The sequence below is a fragment of the Monodelphis domestica genome, chromosome 2, assembly GCF_027887165.1.
Source record: "Monodelphis domestica isolate mMonDom1 chromosome 2, mMonDom1.pri, whole genome shotgun sequence".
Classification (NCBI taxonomy): domain Eukaryota; kingdom Metazoa; phylum Chordata; class Mammalia; order Didelphimorphia; family Didelphidae; genus Monodelphis; species Monodelphis domestica.
This window is the reverse complement of record NC_077228.1, coordinates 118784704-118807802: the sequence shown is the minus strand read 5'-3', so window position 1 is coordinate 118807802 and position 23099 is coordinate 118784704. Positions and strand designations below refer to the sequence as shown.

Genomic DNA, 23099 nt, shown 5'->3' with positions numbered 1-23099 from the left:
TTTGTAATAACTCTTAAGATAAAAGGGCAAGGAGTAAGCAAAATGGATTTGTGACTTACCCACAATCCCACAGCTAAGAAATGATTGTAGCAGACTTGAACCCAGGTCCTCTCACCTCTAGACATGGCACTCTATTCACTCTGCCACCTAGCTATCCCATTTTCAAGGTTTTGGGCTTTGGTTTTCTTTTTTAATCTTAATCTTGAACTATTGGAGTTGTCTTTCACATCAGTGTATTTATGGTTTTATTGTGGAGTTTTGGTTATGTATGAGTGTTCTTACAACAGTGACCAATAAGGAAGTGTGTTTTGCATGACAATAAAAATAAAATTTTAAAAATCTTAATCTTACATTCTTTTATTTATAGCTTTTTATATTTTATCAGATTATAGTCCTATTTATTGACCTCATTGAAATTTAATTAACCAAATATAATTACTTTTTGATTTCCTCAAATCAATCCTGAGGGAATTGACATGTATATCATGAACCACATTTTCATCTTCATACCACTATTGTATGGTGTGTGTTATTATGGGATGTTTAAGGGGAAGAAACAAGTGGTAAACATGTAAATATTTTGAGTTATTAATGGGAAATGGGATAGGATTGAGAGTAAGAAGGAGAAGGGAAATTTCTAAATCTTATCCCCAAACTAATCCCCTAATAATGTAAAGGTTAAATTTTATGGTTGAGACTGAATATAATAATTATTTGGTTGCCAAGGATTTTATTTTTAAAATCCTAAAATGAAAAACATTCAAGTCAGAATGGAGTTTTATGGTGATTTAATTACAATAGGAGGAAGAAATTAAGAGAGAGAGAGAGAGAGAGAGAGAGAGAGAGAGAGAGAGAGAGAGAGAGAGAGGAGAGGGAGAGAGAGAGAGAGAGAGAGGAGAGAGAGAGGGAGGAGAGAGAGGAGAGAGGGGAGAGAGAGAGAGAGAGAGAGAGAGAGAGAGAGAGAGAGAGAGAGAGAGAGAGAGAGAGAGAGAGAGAGAGGAGAGAGGAGAGAGCAAGATGGAGAAAATCTAAAAAATCACAATCCCCCCCCCCCCCCCCATGATGATTTGGGGACTAGTCTCCCCAATTGATCACTAAACATAAGCATCCTGCACACCCAAAAATTTCTAACTGCAGGTGTATACAAAATTTTACCCTCTAAGAGGAAAACTACAATAATTAGAAATAAGGGGGAAATAGAAGAGAGAGAGACAGCAAAACCAATTGTTTTGCTGGGCGCATTGACAAAAGCCAGATTAGGGGGCAGTCCCCTTTTGGCATAAGAATATACATTCAGAATAAATGTTCAATCAACCGCACCCCAAGCTTCATTCTAGATCTTCCTGTAGTTTAAGGGTTTAGGTATCTTTCAGCAAACAGTTCATTCTCTGGATTTAGGAGTTAGCAAGCTTCTTCTCTGAAGATCTTTCTCGAATAAAAATTTAATCTTGGATTTTATGAAAATACAATCTCCCCTGAAGAAGGTGCTGAAAAACACCCAGTTCAGTTCAGGATGCAAGGTTTAGTTATGGGTATGTGTGAGTCAATTAAAAAAAGCAAAAACAAATAACAAAAGAAAAAAATAATGAAAGAAAATTTAAACCCTTTTATTTATATATATATATATATATATATTTTTTTTTTTTAAGAATTCAAAATCAGTATCAAAATATCAAAAATCTATGTATACAAAATTTTGGTTAATCAAGAATAAATTTTTAATAGGCCCTTGTATTAGGGTACAATTAAAGTAATAGAAATTAGAAATTCCATAAGTCTGTAGGACAGAATGCAGTAATATTTCAGTTACCCATTTGCAGCTATGGCTACAGGAAGTTGCCATAATATAGGAGAGAAAAAAGGACCAGATTGTTATTTAGACAGGGAAATGTCATTCTCTGGTCTGATTTTACCTTCATTCTCAGGGATAGAGGGAGCCAGGATGATAGCTTACCTCTGGTACTTATCTGTAAGTATTTTCATGAAGAGTGTGGATATAAGGAAGGCCTACGTCTTAACGTATGTCAAGCATTGCAACCTCAAGTCTCATGCTAGGTTTAAGTCCTTAGTATTGGCTTAGAAGTGCATCAATCCTACCTGGATTGTTTTCTTTTTTTTTTTACCTATGTGCTCTTTTGGCACTATTTCAGGTTAAGTCTGTGCCCCCTTTTTTTTTTATCCCGTTTCCTAGAATCAGACACCAGCATTAATCACAGTCCCATAACAATTATCAATATATGGCAGGTTCCCACAGTCTAAAGCTGTTTGGGTATGTATTAATATTATAGCAAGTATATATATATCTATATATCTATATATATATCTATATATTTAAACTTATATTATAGTTGAAAAATTAATATTGATTGTATGTACCTTGAGTACATAGAAATGAGAAAAGGGAAAAATCAAATATTTTAATAAAAAAAGAAAAAATAATAAAAATAAGGAAAAAGAGAAAAAATATTCAGGAATTCAATGTGTTAGGGAAAAAAGTGTCCACTGGTCAATGGATTATTATCTCCAATGCATGTATAGGATACAGACAATCGGGTTCAATAGAAGATGCTCTCTTTACATGTGAGCAATGAATCCAAGAGTCCTTCTCTCCAATCTTTATAGATGTTGGAGTAATTAACAATATTTGGAATGGTCTTTCCCACAAAGGCTGAGTTGCTCCAGTATGCTGGAAGTTCTTTATATACACCTTGTCTCCTGGGTTCAGGTCATGAAGCGAAAAGTCTAGTGTTCAAGCTTGTACTGCAGCTCCTGATTCCTGGAGTTCAAGCAGTTTATGCTGTAATTCCTGTATATAGAAAGCAATAGTAGTATCTCCCCCTAATAGTGATGTATATGCCAGGGAGAAAGGCTTAGCCTGTATAGTCAGATGTCCAGAAAGCATCTCAAATGGTGAGATGTGTAGATCTCCCCTGGGCCTGCTTCTAAGATAAAATAGTGCCAGAGGGAGAATTTCAGGCCATTTTAAATGTGTTTCAGTGCATAATTTGCCAATCATAGTTTTAAGTTCTTTATTCATCCTTTCTACTTTGCCTGAGCTCTGGGGATGATAAGGAACGTGGAATTTGTGAGTTATCCCCAAGCAAGTATATATATGATTTAGAACAGAATCAGTAAAATGACTTCCTCTATCAGAATCAATATGTGCTGGCAGGCCAAAGCGAGGAATAATCTCTTTTAAAAGCACCTTAGCAATGAAAGCCGCTGTGGCTCAGGCCATAGGAAATGCTTCTGGCCATCTGGTCAGTTGGTCTACTATGACTAGACAAAATTTATATTGTCCAGCCTTTGATATTGTTATAAAATTTATCTGCAGGTGCTCAAAAGGTGTGTAAGCAAGAGGACGTCCACCAAAGGCTTTGCCACGAAAGGCATGTTGTTTATATGCCTGGCAGGTAGAGCAGGCTATGGTAGTTATACCAGGGCTATCCATAGTCTGCTAACAGAGTCCCTGATGCTCTGGGTACCAAAGTGACCATTTTTATGAACATATTGTCTAATTTGATGATAGAAACTTCTAGGGGCCAGGGGTTTTCCTTCAGATGGACACCCATACTCCATTAATCTGTTTTGCTTTGAATTTTTATTTCCATTTTTCCACTTCCTTTTCATTATAGGAAAGTGATAAATTTAAATCATCAGTGGTTGTTAATGTTAAAATTAATTCAGGCCCTTCTATGGCTGCTAGCTTTGCAGCAGTATCTGCCCGGTCATTTCCCCTAGAGACAGGGTCAGTGCCATCTGTATGGGCAGAGCAATGAACTATAGCTAGGGCTTTAGGCAACTGTAGAGCAGAAATAACTTCATTAATAATTTCTGCATTAGCTATAGATTTTCCAGCTGAGGTTAAAAATCCTCTCTGGAGACATAGCATCCCGACTGAGTGACAAATGCCAAAGGCATATGTAGAATCCGTATAAATTGTTGCCTTTTTACCCTTGGTAATTATACAGGCATGTTTTAGAGCTATGGCTTCTGCCCCTTGAGCACTAATATTAGAGGGCAGTGAAGCTGTCCACTCAGTGTCAAATTCTGTGACTACAGCAGCTCCAGTGTAGCGTATGCCATCCCTCATAAAAGAGGAACCATGAGTAAAAAAGACCAGATCTGAGTTGTTTAAGGGAGTGTCTAAGAGATCATCTCGAGGCTTTTCTGCCACGGACACTAGTGTTTCACAACTGTGTAATGGTTCTCCTGAAGTTGGTAAATCTGGAAGCAAGGTGGCAGGGTTAAGGGTTGTGTAGCGTTTTAGAGTAATATTTTCATTGTTTAACAAGGTTATTTCATACCTTGTAATTCACTGATCAGAAAATGTCTATGTTCTATGCCTTAGCAACAATGCTTCTACCTCATGTGGGCACGTGATTGTTAATAGGCATCCCAATACTAGATCAACAGTTTTTGTCACTAGTAAAGCTGTAGTGGCCACACCTCCAAGACATTGTGGTGCTCCTGAAGCTACTGGGTCCAGCTGGGCTGAATAATAAACAACTTGGCATTGAGAAGGTCCCAAAGTCTGAATTAAAACACCTGATGCTCCCCCTCCTCGCTCATGTACATACAAAGTAAATGGTTTGTTGTAATCTGGGATGCCTAGAGCAGGGACAGACAGGATAGCTTGTTTTAGGTCTGATAGAGCTGACAGGTGTTCTGGCTCTAGTTTAAGTGGTTCAAGGACTGACTCTTTTGTTAGTACTATAAGGGGCTTGGTAATTTCCTAATAGCAAGGGATCCATTTTCTACAAAACTCTGTTGCTCCCAGAATTGCTCTTAACTGTTTCTTAGTCATAGAAGCACTCAAGTTTTGAATATTTTCAATTCATTTGGGAGAAATAGAATGGGCACCCGCAGTCAGTATGAACCCCAAATATTCTACTTTAGGGAGATACCACTGAACTTTATTCTTATGCCCTCTTTTGTGCAATTCCAAAAGAAGGTGTTTACTATCTTCCTGGCATTCTTCTGCATCTGTTGAAGCCAAAAGTAAATCATCTTCATATTTGATTAATTTGCTCTTTTTAAATTTTATATTATCTGTATCTTGGCTCAAAATTTGTGCAAATAAACTCGGACTATCTATGAAACCTTGTGGCAAACTGACTCCAGGAGTACTTGCATCCCTGCCAGGTGAAAGCAAAGATATGCTTGGAGTTCTCATGTATGCGTATGGAAAGGAAGGCTGAGCACAAGTCCACTACTGTAAAGTATGTAGCTGTGGTAGGAATAGAGGAAATAATAGTATTGATGTTGGAAACTATGGAGTGTCTCTTTATAATGTTCACAGCCCTCAAATCCTGTATGAGTCTATAGAGGTGCTTGCCATCAGACTCCCTTTTTGGTTTTTTAATGGGCAGGATGGGCATTTTGTATTTAGATTTACAACGGATTATTATTCCCTGTTTAATTAATGAGTTAATTACTGGGGTAATGCCCTCTATTGCCTCCTTTGAGAGGATGCTGAGGAATGGAAGGAGTTCGGCTGGATTTTGTTTTAATTTGCACAGGAACAGCTGATTTGAGTAAGCCTACATCAGAAGATGACGTGACCCAAAGAGACTCCGCTATATATGTACGTATTTCAATGGTGGCAGGCTCTTTAGCCTCCTGGCTCTCTGAGAGAAGTACTGGGAATAAATTTAAGGATTCCTCAGGCACTTCCAAGGACATAGAGCCATCTGGAGCACACAATATCGTGGCTTGTAGTTTGCATAGTAAATCCCTCCCCAGCAAGTTTGTGGGGGATCCAGGCATTAAAAAGGAAAGAATGTTCAACAGTCAGGAGTCCCACACATACCATGCGAGGAGAAAGTTTTGGGACCTTTAAAGGTGTTCCTAATACACCTACTACATTTAGAGAGCCAGTAGAGTCACAATTTTCATCTGGTTTGCTTACCAAAACTGACCTAGATGTCCTAGTGTCCAAAAGACAATCGTAGTATGAATTTCCCACCTTTTAAAGTGACATGAGTGCCCTTACTATTTGCAGGGGAGTGTATAGGGATTATTGGCATTAAAATATCAGGGTCTGGAAAATCAAAGATGTCACTCTGATTCCAAGGCTCTTACTCCCCCTTCACACCTTCATAAAGATTCTTGGGCAGTTTTTTGGGATCCCCCACGCTATTGGGGGTTTTCACCTGGAGTATAGTTTGGATGAGCTCCATTTTTTTATATTTTGTTGTTGGGCATTGTTTTGGATATTATCATTTTCCATATTTGGAGCACTGTCATTATTTTGATTGGCATTACAGTTCCTATAGTTATTATTTCTAAAGTTGTTATTATTTCTTTTTTCCCATAGCCAGCTCCTACAGACCATCATTGCATGGCCTCTCTTCCCACAGAAAAGGCATGTTAATGATTTATCTGTGGATTCCTGCAGAGGTGCTATGGTCTCCCTTATTTTTCAGTTGTTCTTGTATCCTTTCAATTTCTTTCATTAAGTCTTCCACTGACTTATTGTGTGTCAAAGGTCTTTTTGTACGACCCTTATAAACATAGACTGCTACTTTCCTCAATTCTTCGAGGTCCATAGAGTCCCAATCAGGGTAGCTAGTTTTAAAGTAGTCTTTTACCACTGAACATCAATTCTCAACGAATTGACTCTGTATTTGTCTAATGTCCCTTTCTCTGGTCAAATCAAGGTCCATATATGTATTTCCTATGTTAATAAGTGTCCATAAATTGGGAGAGGATCTCATCAATTTATTGTCTGGAACTTTAAAATTTTGACCATGTTTCAGGTCTATCAGAGCAAGCTCTCTTGGCTGTCAATAATGCTTCTCTGGCCAGGGTTAGTTTTGTGTGATCTGGAGCAACATTGGGGTTCCTGTGTGGATCTGCAGTTGGCTAATGGTGTGCTCCTTTACCTCGCTTCTGATTAGCCAAAGAGATGACATTTTCTTTTTCTCTCTTTTTCAGAAATTTTTCTAACAAATTTTCAACATCCATTCAAGAGGGGTCAAAAGTTCTGAATATGTTCTCTAATCTTTCTATAATTAATATTGATTCTTCCTCAAATGATGGAAGATCTCCCTTGAATTTGTCTAAATCATCAGTTTTAAAAGGTGTATGGTGTCTTATACATACCAAGTTCCCATCTTTATTAAAGGTGGGTACTTCCCTTAACGGAAAAAAAATTTCTATCTTGATTATCTAGTGTTCCTGTTTCTAGGCTTCTTGGTTGGTTCTTAAGGGGGTAGGTAAGAGAAGGGGAAGGGGTAGGATGGTTAGAAACGGGGGCTTTAAGGTAGTGTGGTCAGAGCAGGTAGCAGGGGTACTCAGGGTAAGGGGATTGGGGATGGAAGCATGGGTGGGCGAAGGGGTTGAGGGGGTGGGGTAGGAAGCATAGATGAGGGGTGGGGCTGGGGCTAAGGGGGTAGGGTAGGAGACATAGGTGGGGGCGGGGCTGGGGATAAGGGGGTGGAGCTAGGGTTGAGGGGGTGGGGGAGGGGCTGGGGCTAAGGGGGCAAGCATCAGGAGTAGGGAGCAGGGCTGGGGCTAAGGGTGCTGGGTAGGAGGCAGGAGTTGGGGCTCAGGTGGTGGGGCAGGAGCGGGTTGGTTAGGAGTGGGGGGAGCCAGTTCAGGAGTGGGGGGGGAGAAGTATGGGCAGGGTTAGGAGTGGGAGCCGAGGGGGTGGGGGTGGGGTGAAGTGGGATGGTTAGGAGTGGAAGCCGAGTGGGCGGGGAGAAGCTGGTTGGTTAGGGGTGGGGGGAGCTATTTGAGAACTAGGAGTCAAATTGCATAGGGCAGGGTGGGATAGGGAATCTGATAATGATGCAGTATGGAGAGTTAAATCACTGCTATTAAGGGATACTTTTAAGTCTCTTTTAATGCTTTGTATAGAAGCTATGATCTCCCCCATATTATCCTCGAGAAGCTCAAGCCGAGTATTTAGTTCTGCTACTGTTGAGGAGTCGTTTGGTTTGGCCGTGAAACATGTTCTTCAGGAGGAGACTGACATAATCCTATTTGTTTCTCCATCTTATGCATGGTATTTTCCAGTGCTCTCTTAGAGAAAATTAGATACAATATTAAAGCTCCAGCAATTACAATCCCAAGGAGGAGGAGTGCAGTGATCATATATAGCCATAAGTCCTCTGGGATGAGCCATTTCAGAGAGACACGGAATAATACATTTATTTACAAATTTGGTCATGGAGCAGTTAAGCTAATTCTTAAGTAAGCCATGCATCAGTTGTAGCCACATTTTTCTAAATTCAATCACTAAGTTGCCTGTAACTTTTGCCCCTTAATGTCTTAACGTGTTATAAATTTTCCTTTTCTTTCTTTCTGGTTAGGCTTTTGGGTGGGAATTTATTCAGTTCTTCAGTGTGTAAAGGAATGACTAAAGAATGATGCCTTCTGCCTGAGGCTCCCTTTAAAAGTTTGGGAGGGGTCACAAGTGAGAAGGCCGACAAAATAAAGCCTTTTGCCTGGGGTAAGGCTTCTTTTAAAACTATGTTTGGGAGAGGTCACAAGTGATCTTTCCTTAGCCCTCAGGCTAAAACTGCTAGGACCATGTGTGCTATCCTCTTTCAGCAAAGCCCACTTAAATTTTTAAAACTAGAGAGGCTGAAAAGCAGGAAAATGGGCTTTACTCTGGCTCCCTATCTTTTACTATGGTGATCTAGCCATTCTTTTTTTTGTTGGTAGAGATCAAAGCAAGGACTCCTTTTCCCAGAGTTTCCTCACTGCTAATCAGCAATGGTCAGCTAATTAGATTTTTTTTTTCCTATTTATAAACAGGATTCCCCACTGCCACTTAAAAAGAAAAACTGCTGTTTTCAATTCAACTTAAGGAGTTTTATACTCACCTGTTCTAGCAGCTATGTCTTTAAGCCAAGTTAGCTGTTAAAAGACTGACTGAGTGAGTAGGAAGTAGAGTAAGAGGAAAGAAAATTCAGGAAATTTTTTTTTTGAGCGTACTCGTCACAGCCTTCGTGGATTAGCCAGAGTGTAAAAATTAAATTTGTCTCTAGTAATAAAAGTATTATATTTTGAGGTTTATTAATGATTATTTGGAATAAAGGAATACAAAATAAGAAAAACACGCGCCTAGGGCTGATTAGCCCATTCAGAGTGCTCACACTTAGCTTACTTACTACATCATTGCAATGGCTGAACAGAGAGCATGTGAGGCAGAGAGCCAGTTAAATACTAATTGTGATCTCGCCCAGGTGCACACTCATGTGAGATTACAGGGAATTCTGGGAAATACCAAGGACTTCTGGGGATTGCCTTCTAGTGTTCAAATCTCCATTTTACCTCCACCCCCCTGAGGCTTGAGGAAGACTAGTCTCTCCACTGGGTCTTGTAAACATACCAACTTTGAAATTACAACAATTTGAGAATAAGAGGAAAAGAAGAAAACCAGTAATTGCTAGATGCATTGATAAAAAGCCAGTTGGAGGCAGTCCCCTTTGGCATGAAAGTATACATACAAAACAAATGCATTTAAACCCCACACAGTTCAAATCACCACATCCCAAAGTTCCCTCTGGATCTTCTGGTGCACTGTGTGGTCTGTGCAGGCATCTTCATGGTGTCTTCTCCAAACAGTTCGGTTTCTGGATTCGGAGAGGTAGCATGTTTCTTGCAAGATGGAGAAAATCTAAAAATCACAATAACTATCCTATTGACCAACTTCCTAAGCTAAATAAGTTAAGTCCCACATAAATAGTATCTCACAAAGTTGAGTCCAAGTTGGGCCAAGGTCCAAGAGGAAAGGTAAAAACAGCTCCCAGCCAAGTAGATGAATCTTCCTTATATTCTACAGTCCAGCTGACCTGCAGTCTGGCTGAAGTATTCTCTCCACAGCTGATGTCTTCCAGTGCCAGTTGTATCTCTGTATGGTTGAAATTGCAGCTACCAGCCAAACTTCTTGCTCTTTCTTCTGCTCCAGAAAGAAAAACTACTGGCAGTTGGAACAAAACCTCCCCTAACCTCCTTGCTTGGAATCTTGACCCAGGGTCCCATGTGATTTTGTGTCACATGTCTCTGTCCATCAAAATGCAGTCTTTTCCTTAATACAGTATACACTTATGTATATAATGTCTTTATTTTAGACTAAGACCACAGTGGCTTCAAAGGCTTTAAAATGCAGTGATCACACATAGAAGATATATGAAATTTAAAATCTTTTTACTTCAACAAAGATGAAAATAGTCAGGCAAAAGGAGGAAAATTTTAAAATAATAATCAACTTTTCCTAGAGAATCATCACAGCTAAGAAGGGATTCCACAGAGATCATGCAGGAGGCAAGGTAAAGGTTTATCATGACCTTCCCCCTGGACTGATCTTTTATACTGCAAGTATCAGGGAAGCAAAGTCACCCTGTCTTTCTATAGCACCAGTCCAAGCTGAAGAAAAGAAGTGATGCAGCCCTTAAACTGAGCAAAACAGAAGCACTATTTTTTAAAAATACTTTTAAATCAGCTTGTGACCCTGGGCAAGTCACTTGACCCACATTGCCTAGCCCTTACCACTCTTCTGCCTTGGAGCCAATATACAGTATTGACTCCAAGACAGAAGGGAAGAGTTTAAAAAAAATACTTTTAATAGAGAACTTTTTTCTTTACCAATGTTTACTGCTATATCACTCCCTCACTCTTCCAGGAAGCCATTCCTTATAATAAAGAATTTTTTGAAAAAATAACAAGAGAAAGCGGAAAAAGTTTATCCCAGTTGATCAGAAGATTAAAAAACAAACTTTATTCTTTTTACCTGTGTGCCCCCATTTTGCATATAGGAATCCAGTTCATCTAGTTATTACTTAGTGTACCATGATGGCGAACCTATGGCATGCAGCTCTGTGGGCACATACAGGACCCTAGGCTTAGCTAACTGGAAGCCTGGACCTGCCCTTGAACACAGGGGACAGTCCATTCTAGTCTTCCACTGTCCCAGGGGCTGAACCTAGCCACCCTCAATGGCACCAAGGGCTGATCATGTCTGAGTGCAGCTATCTGTGCTGCCAGGGGCCTCCAGCCAGAGCAGACTTCCCTTCCTCCCCCTCCCAATCCCCCAGCCCCCAAACACAGGGATGGAGAATTCTAGCCTCCCTCTACAGTCTCCGGGGCTGAATGTGGCTAGCCCACCTTTGCCCCTGCTGGCTGTGGCAGCAACATGGCCACACCTGCCCTGCCTTCAGCTAGAGCAGGCCACCCTGCCAGCCTGCAACCTAACCCTACAGACATAGGATTGGATGGGGCACTGCATGTAATCAGGAGTCAGGGCATGCAGTGGGGACAGGCCTGGGCATGCAGTCTGTGGGAGTGGGGCATGGCATAGGGTCCCCAAAGGGTTTGCCATCACTGGCTTAGTAGATAGTACAGTTAGAAAATATTCAATTCTTTTTGTTCCCTATCTTAGGTTCTATCTCTCTTTGAGTCTAATGCTGTTATAAAAAACGAATAGGCTCTGAATTCAGGGTCTGGGAGATACACATAAAGTTAACTATTACTCATTTCTATAGTGCTTAGAGGTTACAAAGTTATTTCCTCCTATCTTTCACGGTATATTGATAAAAGGTTTGGATTAGAAATCAGGTGACTGTTCAAATTCGGAATCTGTTATCTCTGTGAAAATTTAACTTCTGAACTGTATTATAAAATTGAAATGTTAGACTGGATAATTTCCTAAAATAACTTTCATCTCAAAATGTATGATCCTTATGCTATTAAAAAAAATTAGAAGGAATTGTGTATATTTCACAGCTATAGGTAAGAGGTGTATTCTTTTCCAAATAAAGATTATAAGCAATTTTGAAAAATAGGTAACTTGAATAATATAAAAGTGATAATTTTTCCACAAAATTATGAACTGATTTGATGGGGGGGGGCATGTAACTAATAATTGTCTAAGGCAGAATTCACACCCAGGTCTTCCTAACTCTTAATCCTTTTTTTTAACTACCATATTGTATTTCTATGACTTATTTGTTCTCTTATATCAGTGTGAGCATATTATCCAAGAGGTTTGTTTTCTCCCTCTGTAATTACATTGACTGCATAGAGAGTGAAATCCCACTCCTACAGCCAAGCACTTGCTCGCCCATGAACTTGATGGAAATTGAGAGTCCTGGAATCTTAAGACTTGTGAGATATAGCTACATAAGGACTAGGAGCTAGATAATGGTACTATAATAGAGGGGAAACAGTGGATAGGTTGAGGAGAGCCTATAGTGAAATTACACACACACACATACACACACACACATATAACTAAAATAATTGTTTCTAAAAGCTATCTGATGATAATGGATTTTAGTGGGTCGAGGAATGATTGCTGAGACCAATATCAGAAGGACACAGGGTTTGGGAAGACCAATAAGATAAAGCTCATAGGATACCAAATATTACTAAACAAGATTTATTTAATATAAGAGAAGGAAGAGAAGGGGATTGGGATGATCTGTCTAAAGACTATAAATAACCTTTCCCCCCAAAATCAAGTTGATAAGTATGGCAATTGGTATCTACACTATTTAACACTTCTCTACCTACAAATCTAATTCCTACAACTAGTGAAATTAAACCCCCCTTAGTTGGTGTATAAAAATGGTAAGGAATTGAAGGTAGCAGGAACAGGACAAGAGGAAAGAGTTCTCACTGACATTTACCACTTGGATCTCTTGAGCAGCTTTTTTGGAAATCACTATCATCCACACGATACAAACAGGGACACGGGAACCAGCCATTAGGTAAGGGATACAGTCACAAGAGAGGGAGACTAGTCCAACTCATGAGGTCCACCTAAGGAGCTTAGACCCACAACCTCCAGCTTCAACTGTCCCCAAGGAAAAGCAACCCTCCTACAATTCTGGAACCTTCCTGCTTCCTTTACAGCAACTGTTCCTTCTTTTCCTTATAATAGTAGCTAAAGAGGTGGGTACTTATGGGTAAATATTACTGAGGAGGACTCAAGAAAATTTATGGTCATAAGGAAATATCATCTAGGCTAGAAGTAGGCTGTTGTAGAAGACATCAGTCTTTCTCATATGCCTGGGAAACAAAAAAATGCAAACTATATATGATCCTTTGAAACCGTGATGTAGATATGACAGGTTTTATTGTCCCTATTTTAAAGACAGATGTATTTTCTGACAAATTTAAGTGATCCTATAGTCACATAGCTATTGCGTATCTAAAGCAGAACTGAAACCTTGACTCAAAGTTTAATGCTCTTACCAGTATACTACACTGACTTTCTTTACTGTTGATGATTTCAGGCTACTTTAATCTATTTCTCAAGTGATTTAGATGAACCATTAACTTGAAACACTTTATGTATTTTTTTTTCCTTTAAACACATACTTTCTGTCTTAGAATCAATACTGTATTAGTTCCAAGGCAAAAGAACAGTAAAGCTAGACAGTAGAGGTTAAGTGACTTACCTGGGGTCAGACTTCAACCCAGGACCTCCCATCTCTAGGCCTTGCTTTGAATCCCTTGAGCCATTAGCTGCCCCCCTGTCTTAATGTGTTCTTTGAAAAGAGAACATGTAAGATATATGAGGACCACTGACTTCTTCCTTTTTTTTTTCTTGAACACCTAATAACCATGTGCATATAAAAACATATACACTAGTTTATTGAAGGCTAAAATCATAATTTTAAATTAACAATTTAAGGTGAAATTTGATTATTCAGTGTTGTTGAAATTTGATTGTTCAGTGTTGTTGAAGATAGACTGTAATTTGACTTTTTTTTTTACTTAAGTGTTTACTAGATTAAATCTTAGTTAATCAAGCATTTAGTTAGTGCAGGCTATGTGCCAGGCACTGTACTAAGTGCTTGATATGTAAAGAAAGACAAAATAAAATCTTTACTTTTAAATTTGGCTACAGTAATCCTAGAGTATTTCATTTTTCCCTCTTTTTCAAGGATATCGGGGAAGTTTTCCCCAGTGATTTTTTTTTTTTAATATGGTGCTCAGGTTCTTATTTTGATCATGGCTTTCAAGTAGTCCAATGATTCTTAGTTATTGCTCTTTGATCTGTTTTCCAGATTGATTGTTTTTCCAGTGAAGTATTTCAGATTTTCTATTTTTTCATCCTTTGATTTTATCTTATTTTTTTCTGATATCTTATGGATTCATTAGCTTCTATTTGTCCAGTTCTAATTGGGGATTATTTTCTTCCTTGAGTTTGTTTCCTTTTCCATTTGGCCAATTTAACTCTAAATTTAAAGAGTAATTTTCTTCAGTGTTTTTCTTTTGTTGTTGTTTTTTACCCCCTCCATTTCCATTTGGTCCATTCTAATTCTTAGGGTGTTATTTTCTTTGATATATCTCTGTCTCACCTGTGTTTGAAGTCTTTCTGTTAAATCTCTCATTATTTGATTTTTAGACTTTAAGTTCTTCCAAAGGTTCTTTGGGTCCTGACATCCATTCAAACTTTCCTTTAAGGCTTCACATGTTTCCTTTTTTCATTTTTTTGCGTTTGTGTCCTTGTCACTAAAGTGACTAAGGTCTGGTTTTTTCTTTGTGTTTTGCTCATTTTTCCAGGGTTTTTTTGTTTGTTTGTTTGTTTGTTTTCTGTTCTTCTATTAAAGTCCTTCTTTGATTCTGGGGTAGAGGAAGCACTGTTCCAAGCTTGCAGAATACTCTTCTGTGGTACTTGGGGTAGGCCCTTCTGCCTTTGTTTCCAGCATTGTGTCTTTGGAGGTTGCTGTTCCTGCCCTTGTTGTGGGAAAGCTTGCACCTATTTTGTCCAGCTAGATTCCATTCCCCATGCTGCCAGTTCTACTATTGTCTCATGAGCTGGACTGGTCCCCATTCTGCCACTTCACTGCCTCACACCACATAGAAGTACATTGGTTTCAGTCCCTGCTCTGGCTTTGCTAACTGTTCCATGTGACTTAAGCTGAGCTTTGCCACTTTGCTGCCTTGGGTGTTCTGCCACCTTGTGAAAGTGTTTTGGTCTTTTGCCTACTCTGCCTTCACTACTCATGCCAAGTATCTCAGATTGGGCTTGGTCCTGCTCTGCTTCTTCAAACCTCTGGCCTTTTAGCAGCCTGGTAGGTCCATATTCTACTGGTTCCCACAGATACTGTGCTCCCTGGGCTACTCTCTCTTCTTACTGAAATAAGACACATTCCTCCTGCTTTCCTTTGTTTTGAAGGAATTTGTTTTCTTTTTGTGTGTACATGGAGGGTTCAGGAAAGCAGAACACCCTTTATTTCACTGTCTTAGCTCCCTGCATGTAAGCTAGGCTTTACTCTCAAAGTAGTTCACAATCTATGAAGGAGACAACAGATAGATAACTATACAAATAAGCTATATACAGAATAAATTAGAAATAATCAACAGACTAATGCACTAAGACAAATGCACATGCATTAAGGGGGATTTGGAATAGATTTCTTATAGAAAAAGTGAGAATTTACCTGAGACTTAAAAGAATGAGGTAGGAGAGAATTCTAGGAATCTGGGACATGATACATAGAGAAAATATTACTTATTCATAAATGTAGGTAGCTAGTGTGATGGGTTAAATTTTGGGGTAGAGTTTAAATAGAAGTCAGAAGAGCAGTTTGGTAAAACACAAAGTTTTATTTTTTTATTTATTTAGTTTATTTTGAGGAAAGTTCAATAGGAAATAGAAAGGAGGAAAGTGAGAGAACTCTTATACCTTTACCTATGATCCCAATCCTAACTAAAACTTTCTAAAAAACCCTACAGCTATCTGCCTTCAAGGGCAGTGTCTTCTGCCAGGCCAGACCCAGCCTACTCTCCTACTCTGAAGATCTAAGAATTTGTCCACTCTCTAACTACCTATCTGAGTTAAGCAACAAGCAGTAATCAATAAACATTAATTACCTGCCACCTCCTTAAATCTGTTTCTCTTTACCCACTGTCAGTTATTTTTCCAACTCCCAGTTTGTCTCGCAGACACAGACAGACGTTTCTGCTCTCTGGGTACCCAGAGACAAGCCTCTTTCAACTGCCCGCAACTCACCTACCAACTGTCAGCCACATCCTCCTGTCATCAGCTGACAGCTTGAACAGCAGGGGGCTCTTACTCAGAAATCTTTTTGCTCCCTTGCCTCTTAAAGAAAAAAAGGGAGAGATTAAGAAAAAATCTCTTAACACTATGAATAGATGGATATCAATGGATAAATCAACAGAGTTGGTAGTCAGGAAGACCTGCATTCAAATACAACCTCAGATGTTTTCTAGATCTGTGACCTCAAGTAAGTTACTTAACTAATTTGCCTCAGTTTCTACAACTATAAGATGGAAATCATAATAATCAGGGTTATTGCAAACATCAAAAAAAATTATATTTGTAAAGTACTTAACAGTGCCTGGCACATACTAGGCAACATATAAGTTCTAGCTATGATGATAAGTAGAAGAGAAGTTCAAGCAGAGTGAGGGGATTGTAAGTTTTTGGTCCATTGAAATTCTCCAAAAAGGTGCCACTGATTTTTGTCCCCATATAAAAGTGCGTGACTGGTACTTATTTTGTTTATACTGCAGAAAAATTAAAATAAGTAGTGAGGAGTGGCCTAATCCTTATATTTATGCCCCTTTTCAATTTCAGGTACTCTGTGAGTGTGCCCTCCAAACTCCTTATGACAGTCTGAAACTAGGAATGCTCTCTGTCCTCTCTACCTTGTCAGGGACCATAGCGATCAAGCATTATTTCAGCATTGCTCCAGGTAAGGAAGATGAGAAGTCTCCTTTAAGTTATTACTCACTTTCATAAAATTAAACTATGTTTAATTATCTTGAGTTTCTAAAAGAATATTCAAATTCTGAAAGATCTTATTTTTATGGTATTTCTACTCATTATAATTATCAAATAGGCCATCAATTTGCTACTAGTTGATTTTGGTTGGGGTTAGATCATAATTGAAGACTATTGCTCTCCTTCAACTTACTAAAAATTTCCAATGTGGGAACTTTACCCTGATAAAAATGATCACTATACTTATAAAGGTACATAATAACCAACAAAATTTATTAAATCACATCTCTATTATAGTACATTTCCTCATACCTAGTGTACTAGCAGGGAATCAGGAACCAAAGTTTTGCCAGGTAATTGAGAGAGAGGGAACAGATAAAGAGAAACACCATTTCTCCCTCCCCCCAGGCAGAGCTGTCTGGAAAATGGAGTTATATCTGACCAGAGCTGATGTGTAAGAGAAAATCCCCTTCAATCTCTTTCTTTTGTAGTTGATTGTATCTATGATTCCCCTTTTAGTACATTTAAGATTTCTAAGTTCTCAGTAAGTTGAAAATATCTATTTATTAGAGAAGGGGTTGGGTATAATAAATTAGGAAAGAGGAAGTCCCTGACCTATCTTCCTCCTATAGATTTCTTCATGGGTTTGAGGCTCAAATCTGGGGACTAAGTCCCAGATGATCTTAGTATCTTTGTAAGTTCAAGATGATGGTATTTCTTAGCACAGAGATATAGTTTGAAGAAGTCTTCTGAAGGATAGGCTATTGCCTTCCCCAAAGGGAAAAAGTCTATCCAACCACTGTAGGACAGATAATTAGTCTGGATCTTTTCTGCTCAACAAGGGATTTGTAGTTAAGTAGGCTCAATCAGGATTTTGTTCCTTCCCTCTTCAATTCAAAAAGGTAAAAGCCAGTAATCTCTCACTCCTTTTCTTAACTGGATGTTCTATGCCCATCCCCCGTTAGCAGCCAGAGTTCTATCTTTTTTTTTTCATGAGAGAACCTTGCAAATCTAGTCCTTGCATTTACTTCAGCATTTCTCTCTTCCACACTAGAAAGTAGTAGTTTGTTTACCAATAAAGCTCTTATTATGAATATTTTTTTAATAAAATTCCTGGGATGTTTTGCTTTTAACTAATTAAGTCATTTGATTAAACAACTCTTTCGCTTATGTGCAAGATAATTTTCTTTTTAAAAATTTCCCAGAGAAAGTAAAAATGAGTATGTTAAGTATTGAATAATCACGATATTTCTAGTGCAGTAATTCTTTCATTTTACTCCATATGTCCATATGAATCAGAGTTGAAAGGAACCTTAGAGATTTTCCTAATCCCCACATTTTATAAATGAAGAAAATTAGTTCTTGATAGTAAAATTACTTTCCCAAGGTCACAAAGAGAGTAAATAGCAGTCAGGAGGTGAGCCTAGGTTTTCTGACTTCAAACCCAGGGCTCTGTTTACTGTGCCATGCAGTTTTAATTACATGTATATCATGTGTGTATAGATACATAAATATGCATTTATTTAATAACAATTTTTTCTTATCCATAAAAAGAGAAAGGAATAATGGTATGGCTGATGCTCAGAATCATTCACATTTGGTTTTATTGAATAGTTTTTATTTATGTTTGAATATAATTAATGTGCCTAGTGTTCTAGATAGTCATATCTTAAATCTCATAATGAAACCATGTTATAATGGTGAAACCATGCTATAATGGCTTTATTCAAACAAAAAGTAGTTATTTTCTTAATTTTTTCTCCATATTCATCTCCCTTCTACCTCATCCCCCTAAATACCAGAAATGAAAGGCATCTCTCACATAAGCACAAAATGCCAAACCAAGCTAATTCACTTAATATGTCCCCTTTGATTTCCCATCTTTCTGACTCATTCTTATATTCTTGAATTGGGCGGGGGGAGAGGGGCAGGCTAGGTTTGTCCGGGTTTGGAAAGAAGAGGGCAGTCTAATTCTATACCTGGACTACTAAAAGTGCATAATAAATAAGTAAAAATAAATATTCAGTTATGATTTCTATTTATATATCATTTAGCAGCTTTAAAGTATTTTCCTTCCAACAGCTCTTTGAAGTCAGGTAGACAAGAAGACAAGTTCAGATCCTACCTCAGACATTTCTTAACTCTGTGATCCTGGGCAAGTCACTAAAAACTCTGTTAGCCTCAATTTCCTCAACTGTAAAATGGAGAGAATAATAGCACCTACCTCCCAGAGTTGTTATGGGGATTAAATAATTATGAAGATCAAATAATAATTAAGAAGCATTTGTCTAGGCTATATGAATGCTAAGATTAGGATTAGTAGTTAGCAGTGATGGTGGTGATAGCAGTAACTGTACCACCATCATTTTACAAATAATAAAACTGAATTCCAGAGAGATTGTGACTTATTACTGAATATACCCCCACCAGGGCAAGAGATCAAACCCCAAGTCTTTGGACTCTGGTGAGTGAAAGATGAAATGACTGACGAAACAAAGATTTTGAGCTTCTGAGTTTATTGGTGTACTAAGCAATACATGTCAGTTTCCCAACAAATTGGGACCAGGCCAGCTTACGGCTAGATTCCATATATAGGGGGAAACAGACTTTTATATATTAAAAACAATCAAATAAGAATTATTAGGAAACAATTAAGCAGGATACATTAGGTAATCTGATTTCTAATTGGAGGAAGATTAGGGATTTTCCAAGTTGGGATTGTGAGTATAAGCAGATACAATATCCTGAATTCAGAAAAAAAAAAAGTACCCCCATTCCCCCATTCAATTATCTGTAAAAAAAACAAAAACAAAAAAAAGGAATGTGGAAATAACAACTGATTAATCATTATGGGGCCAGTTTTCAGATAAGGCATATGAGTTGCTTGAGATGGATAGTTGTTAGAAAACTTGCATCAATCTTTAGATCTGACTTTCTGGCCAGTATAAACGTCTAAACGTCTAAAGATTGTCTAATTTCCCAGCTACGAGAGGTTAGACTATAACAATGCAATATAGTTTTCCCCCAATTCTCACAATTGAATAAAGTTTCCTCACAAGACAGCAATTGGACTAGGCCCACAATTGAATACTAATAGTGATTTGAGCCTGAGGAAGAGCTGAATAACCTTGAAAATCACCGAGCTTCTGTTGCACAGCTCCTAATAACAAACCATGGTTTACTTAAAAAGTTGTTAATGAATTGAGCAACAGAAAAATTACAATCTTAAAACAGCACTTCATTTCATTCTTTTATTATATATAGTACAATGGCAAATGACATTTTTTAAAGATATTAGCAGCAGATCAACATTTGGTTGTCATTGACTATTTCTATTACAATTTGGAATGGGAAACTCGAGATTTTAAGCCATTGTTATTAGGTAAGCAAATAATATAAGAAAACTACTGATTATACTAGGACCTTCTGCAATGCTGTTATTTTTCTTATTTTTTTATCCAAATATTAAATATATCTTAAGTAAAACTCTACCTAGTACTTATGCCACTGTACCATTTTTAATCCACATTTCTTATCTTTGACTTACAGAAGAGGAAATATGTCCATTCATAAATTGATCTCTATTTGATTGGAAGGCTTGCAAATTATTATATTTTACCTTTAGTGGGCCTGACTTTACATTTCTTGAGAAATGTCTTTCAAAGATGTCATATTGTTAAAAAAAAAAAAAAAGAAAACTTTTTAAAAGAGTGATAATCTTTTGGTTTAGTAGCATAAGCCATAAATTGGATTTTTTTTTCTTTAAACCTAGATCCTAAGATGCACATTTGTTTTAGCCAGCAACATATTGACAAAGATATTTTGGCGTAATAACCTTATAAATTACTGAAGATAAAGAGGTGTAGAAACTTTTTTCAATAATGAAAAAGAAAGCTATACTACTTTCTGAGAAAGGATACCATATAAACCACAAGGTTATTCTATAGGTTGAACTACTTCTTTGGGAGGAGAAGGGTGAGGTTTGGATTCCTGAATAAAGAAAAAACTGGTTAGGTTTGTTAGGAATATTAACCTACCTATTACCCAACTGTCATAGTTAGAAGGCTTGATATAACAAGCCAGGAATAAAGTTATTTGAAGTGGCAAAAAAACAATGTATTTATTTTAGTCTTGTTAATAGTAAACATCAGTTTTTCATGTAGTGTATAGAAGGCATCCCTATTCCTTATAAAGACTGGGTTTCATTTGTTTTGGTTTGTTTTTTAGTTGCCAGCAGGAGCAAACAAACTATAATAATGGAGTTCTCTTTCTGAAACTGTCCTTAAGTTAATCTGCTCCTAGAATCTTTCAGATTTTTTTTAGGGCCATCATACAAAACCAGATGTTTGAGAATAGATCATTTCCTTTGATGTTATAAAACTTCACAAGTTGTTTATCACTCACCATGTGAATTTTCAAAACAGACAACCAGGTAAATAAGTATCTTAAATTTGGGCCATTATTAAATAGCCACTTCATTTTCAATATAAAAATAGATATTTTTTTTCCTTAAAATTATTTGGTAACTGTCTCCTATCTTTATTTTGATTAAGAAGCAATTCTCGACTTGGTGGCAGATTTGTCCAAATAATTTTGTTTTTATCCCAATTAACTTAAGGAAATAAAACAAGCTGTACTGTTAAGATTTAATATGTGGCAATCTGGGAGGCACCTATTATTATTAAAAATGCTTGATGAGTATTTTTGTAAAGTTGTGATTTAATTAATCTCTTGACTTTCATAAATATGTTGTGTTTTTCTGAGATTTAGAGTTTTTCAGAGTTTCATTTTGTGTAGTGTTTTCATCACCTATCCATTATTTTTTAATACAGAAACTTGAAATATGTATTTCAAGCATGTACTGTATATTAATTTTATCAAGAAAAATCATTGATTGAATATTTTTTAAGTAATGAGCTTGTAGCATCATCTCTAGTCCATTCTGAAAATGTGGAATTTAATTTCTAAAGTATACTCATAGCTCTATTTTGTTTTTTACATTGGTTCTTTTTAGATTTAGGTTTTTAAAAATTCTCTTACGTAGCCATTCTGACAAAAAGAAGTAAAATTATGTTATAATACCAGTAGGAATGGGAAATGAGATAAAAGCAAGGCAAGAAGTTTTAACTTAAAAATTAAAAAGGACATATAATCCATATTGCTTTAGACCAGTGGTTCTCAACCTTTCTAATGCTGTGACCCTGCAATACAGTTCCTCATGTTTCAGTGACCCCAAACCAAAAAATTATTTTGGTGGCTACTTCAAAACTGTAATTTTGCTATAGTTATGATTCGGAATGTAAATACCTGATATGCATTATGTATTCTCATTGCTACAAATTGAGAGGTTGAGAACCACTGCTTTAGACAGTTATGATGAATTTCATTTGTACTGTTTTTTTCCTTTTAGGAAACTCAGTTACTTCACCAAGGTCATCTGATTTAGTCAAATTGGCACAAGAATGCTGTTACCATAATAACCGAGGTATTGCAGTTCATGGAGTAAGGGTTCTAACTAATATAACTGCTTCTTGTCAAGAAAAAGGTAAATTTGAGCAATTTTTTGGGTTGGAGACTTAAACATTTATACTAGCTTTTTGGTGTGTTTTGTTTTTCCCCTCTCCTTCTGTCATTATCCTATTAAGTACTTTGCTCTATCATAGGATTAATTAGTAATTTTAGAGCTAGAACCCTATATAGCCTAATGAGGAATCTGGCAGCCTCAGATTGTCAGGCAAGAGGTCACAAAGCTAGTAAATATCACAGATATTTAGTTAGAAGAATCTAGTTCTTCCTAACTTTAAGTCTTAAGTGTAGCTCTCATTACTCCACATCATGCTATACCTCTTGACTGTCACTACCAAATGGTCTTAAATAAAGATTTTTCAAAGTTTATTGAGCAAAATAAGAAATTACAGAAATTTTTACAATATAGGCAGTGAGACTAGAATTTGAAAGGTTTGGTGAGATTTCCATTTCCTCATGTTTTTCTTCTTATATCTGTATTCTTGCAAGTAGGGACACTTTTGACTTCTAATAGGTATCTTCTGTGAAACTAACCATGGATTCTTCCTTTAGCATTCCCCACAGGAAACTTGGGGGTGGGGGGGAATATGTGTAATCTTTCTAGGACCTTATTAAACATGATCAGGGGCTGAAGTAACAAAAGATGATTCAAGCAAACAGAAATGTGAATTAGCCTACTATACCTGTTTCACCTACGGCTTTCAGAAACACTTGATTTATTTGGCTTGGAGAAAATGGGTTATTTGACATTTCTGAGTTTTCTCTACTTGTTTAGTTAACTATAGGTTATAGTTATAACTATAAAACTATAAGGTTTTTAAAAGACATATGCATTCCATTATCAACAAGTAACATTTGT

The 23099-nt window shown here is 37.3% G+C and overlaps 1 protein-coding gene across 3 annotated transcripts in view; it reads left to right on the top strand.

Moving 5' to 3' along the window:
• The window catches only part of INTS7 (integrator complex subunit 7), a 108318-nt gene that overhangs the window by 42142 nt on the left and 43077 nt on the right, over positions 1-23099 (top strand). For all 3 annotated transcript variants that reach the window (XM_016430141.2, XM_001366601.4, XM_056815895.1), the window contains 2 exons: positions 16568-16685; positions 22125-22259. In XM_016430141.2, coding sequence (XP_016285627.1) covers positions 16568-16685; positions 22125-22259 — 253 coding nt within the window. The remainder of the gene's footprint in view (positions 1-16567; positions 16686-22124; positions 22260-23099) is intronic.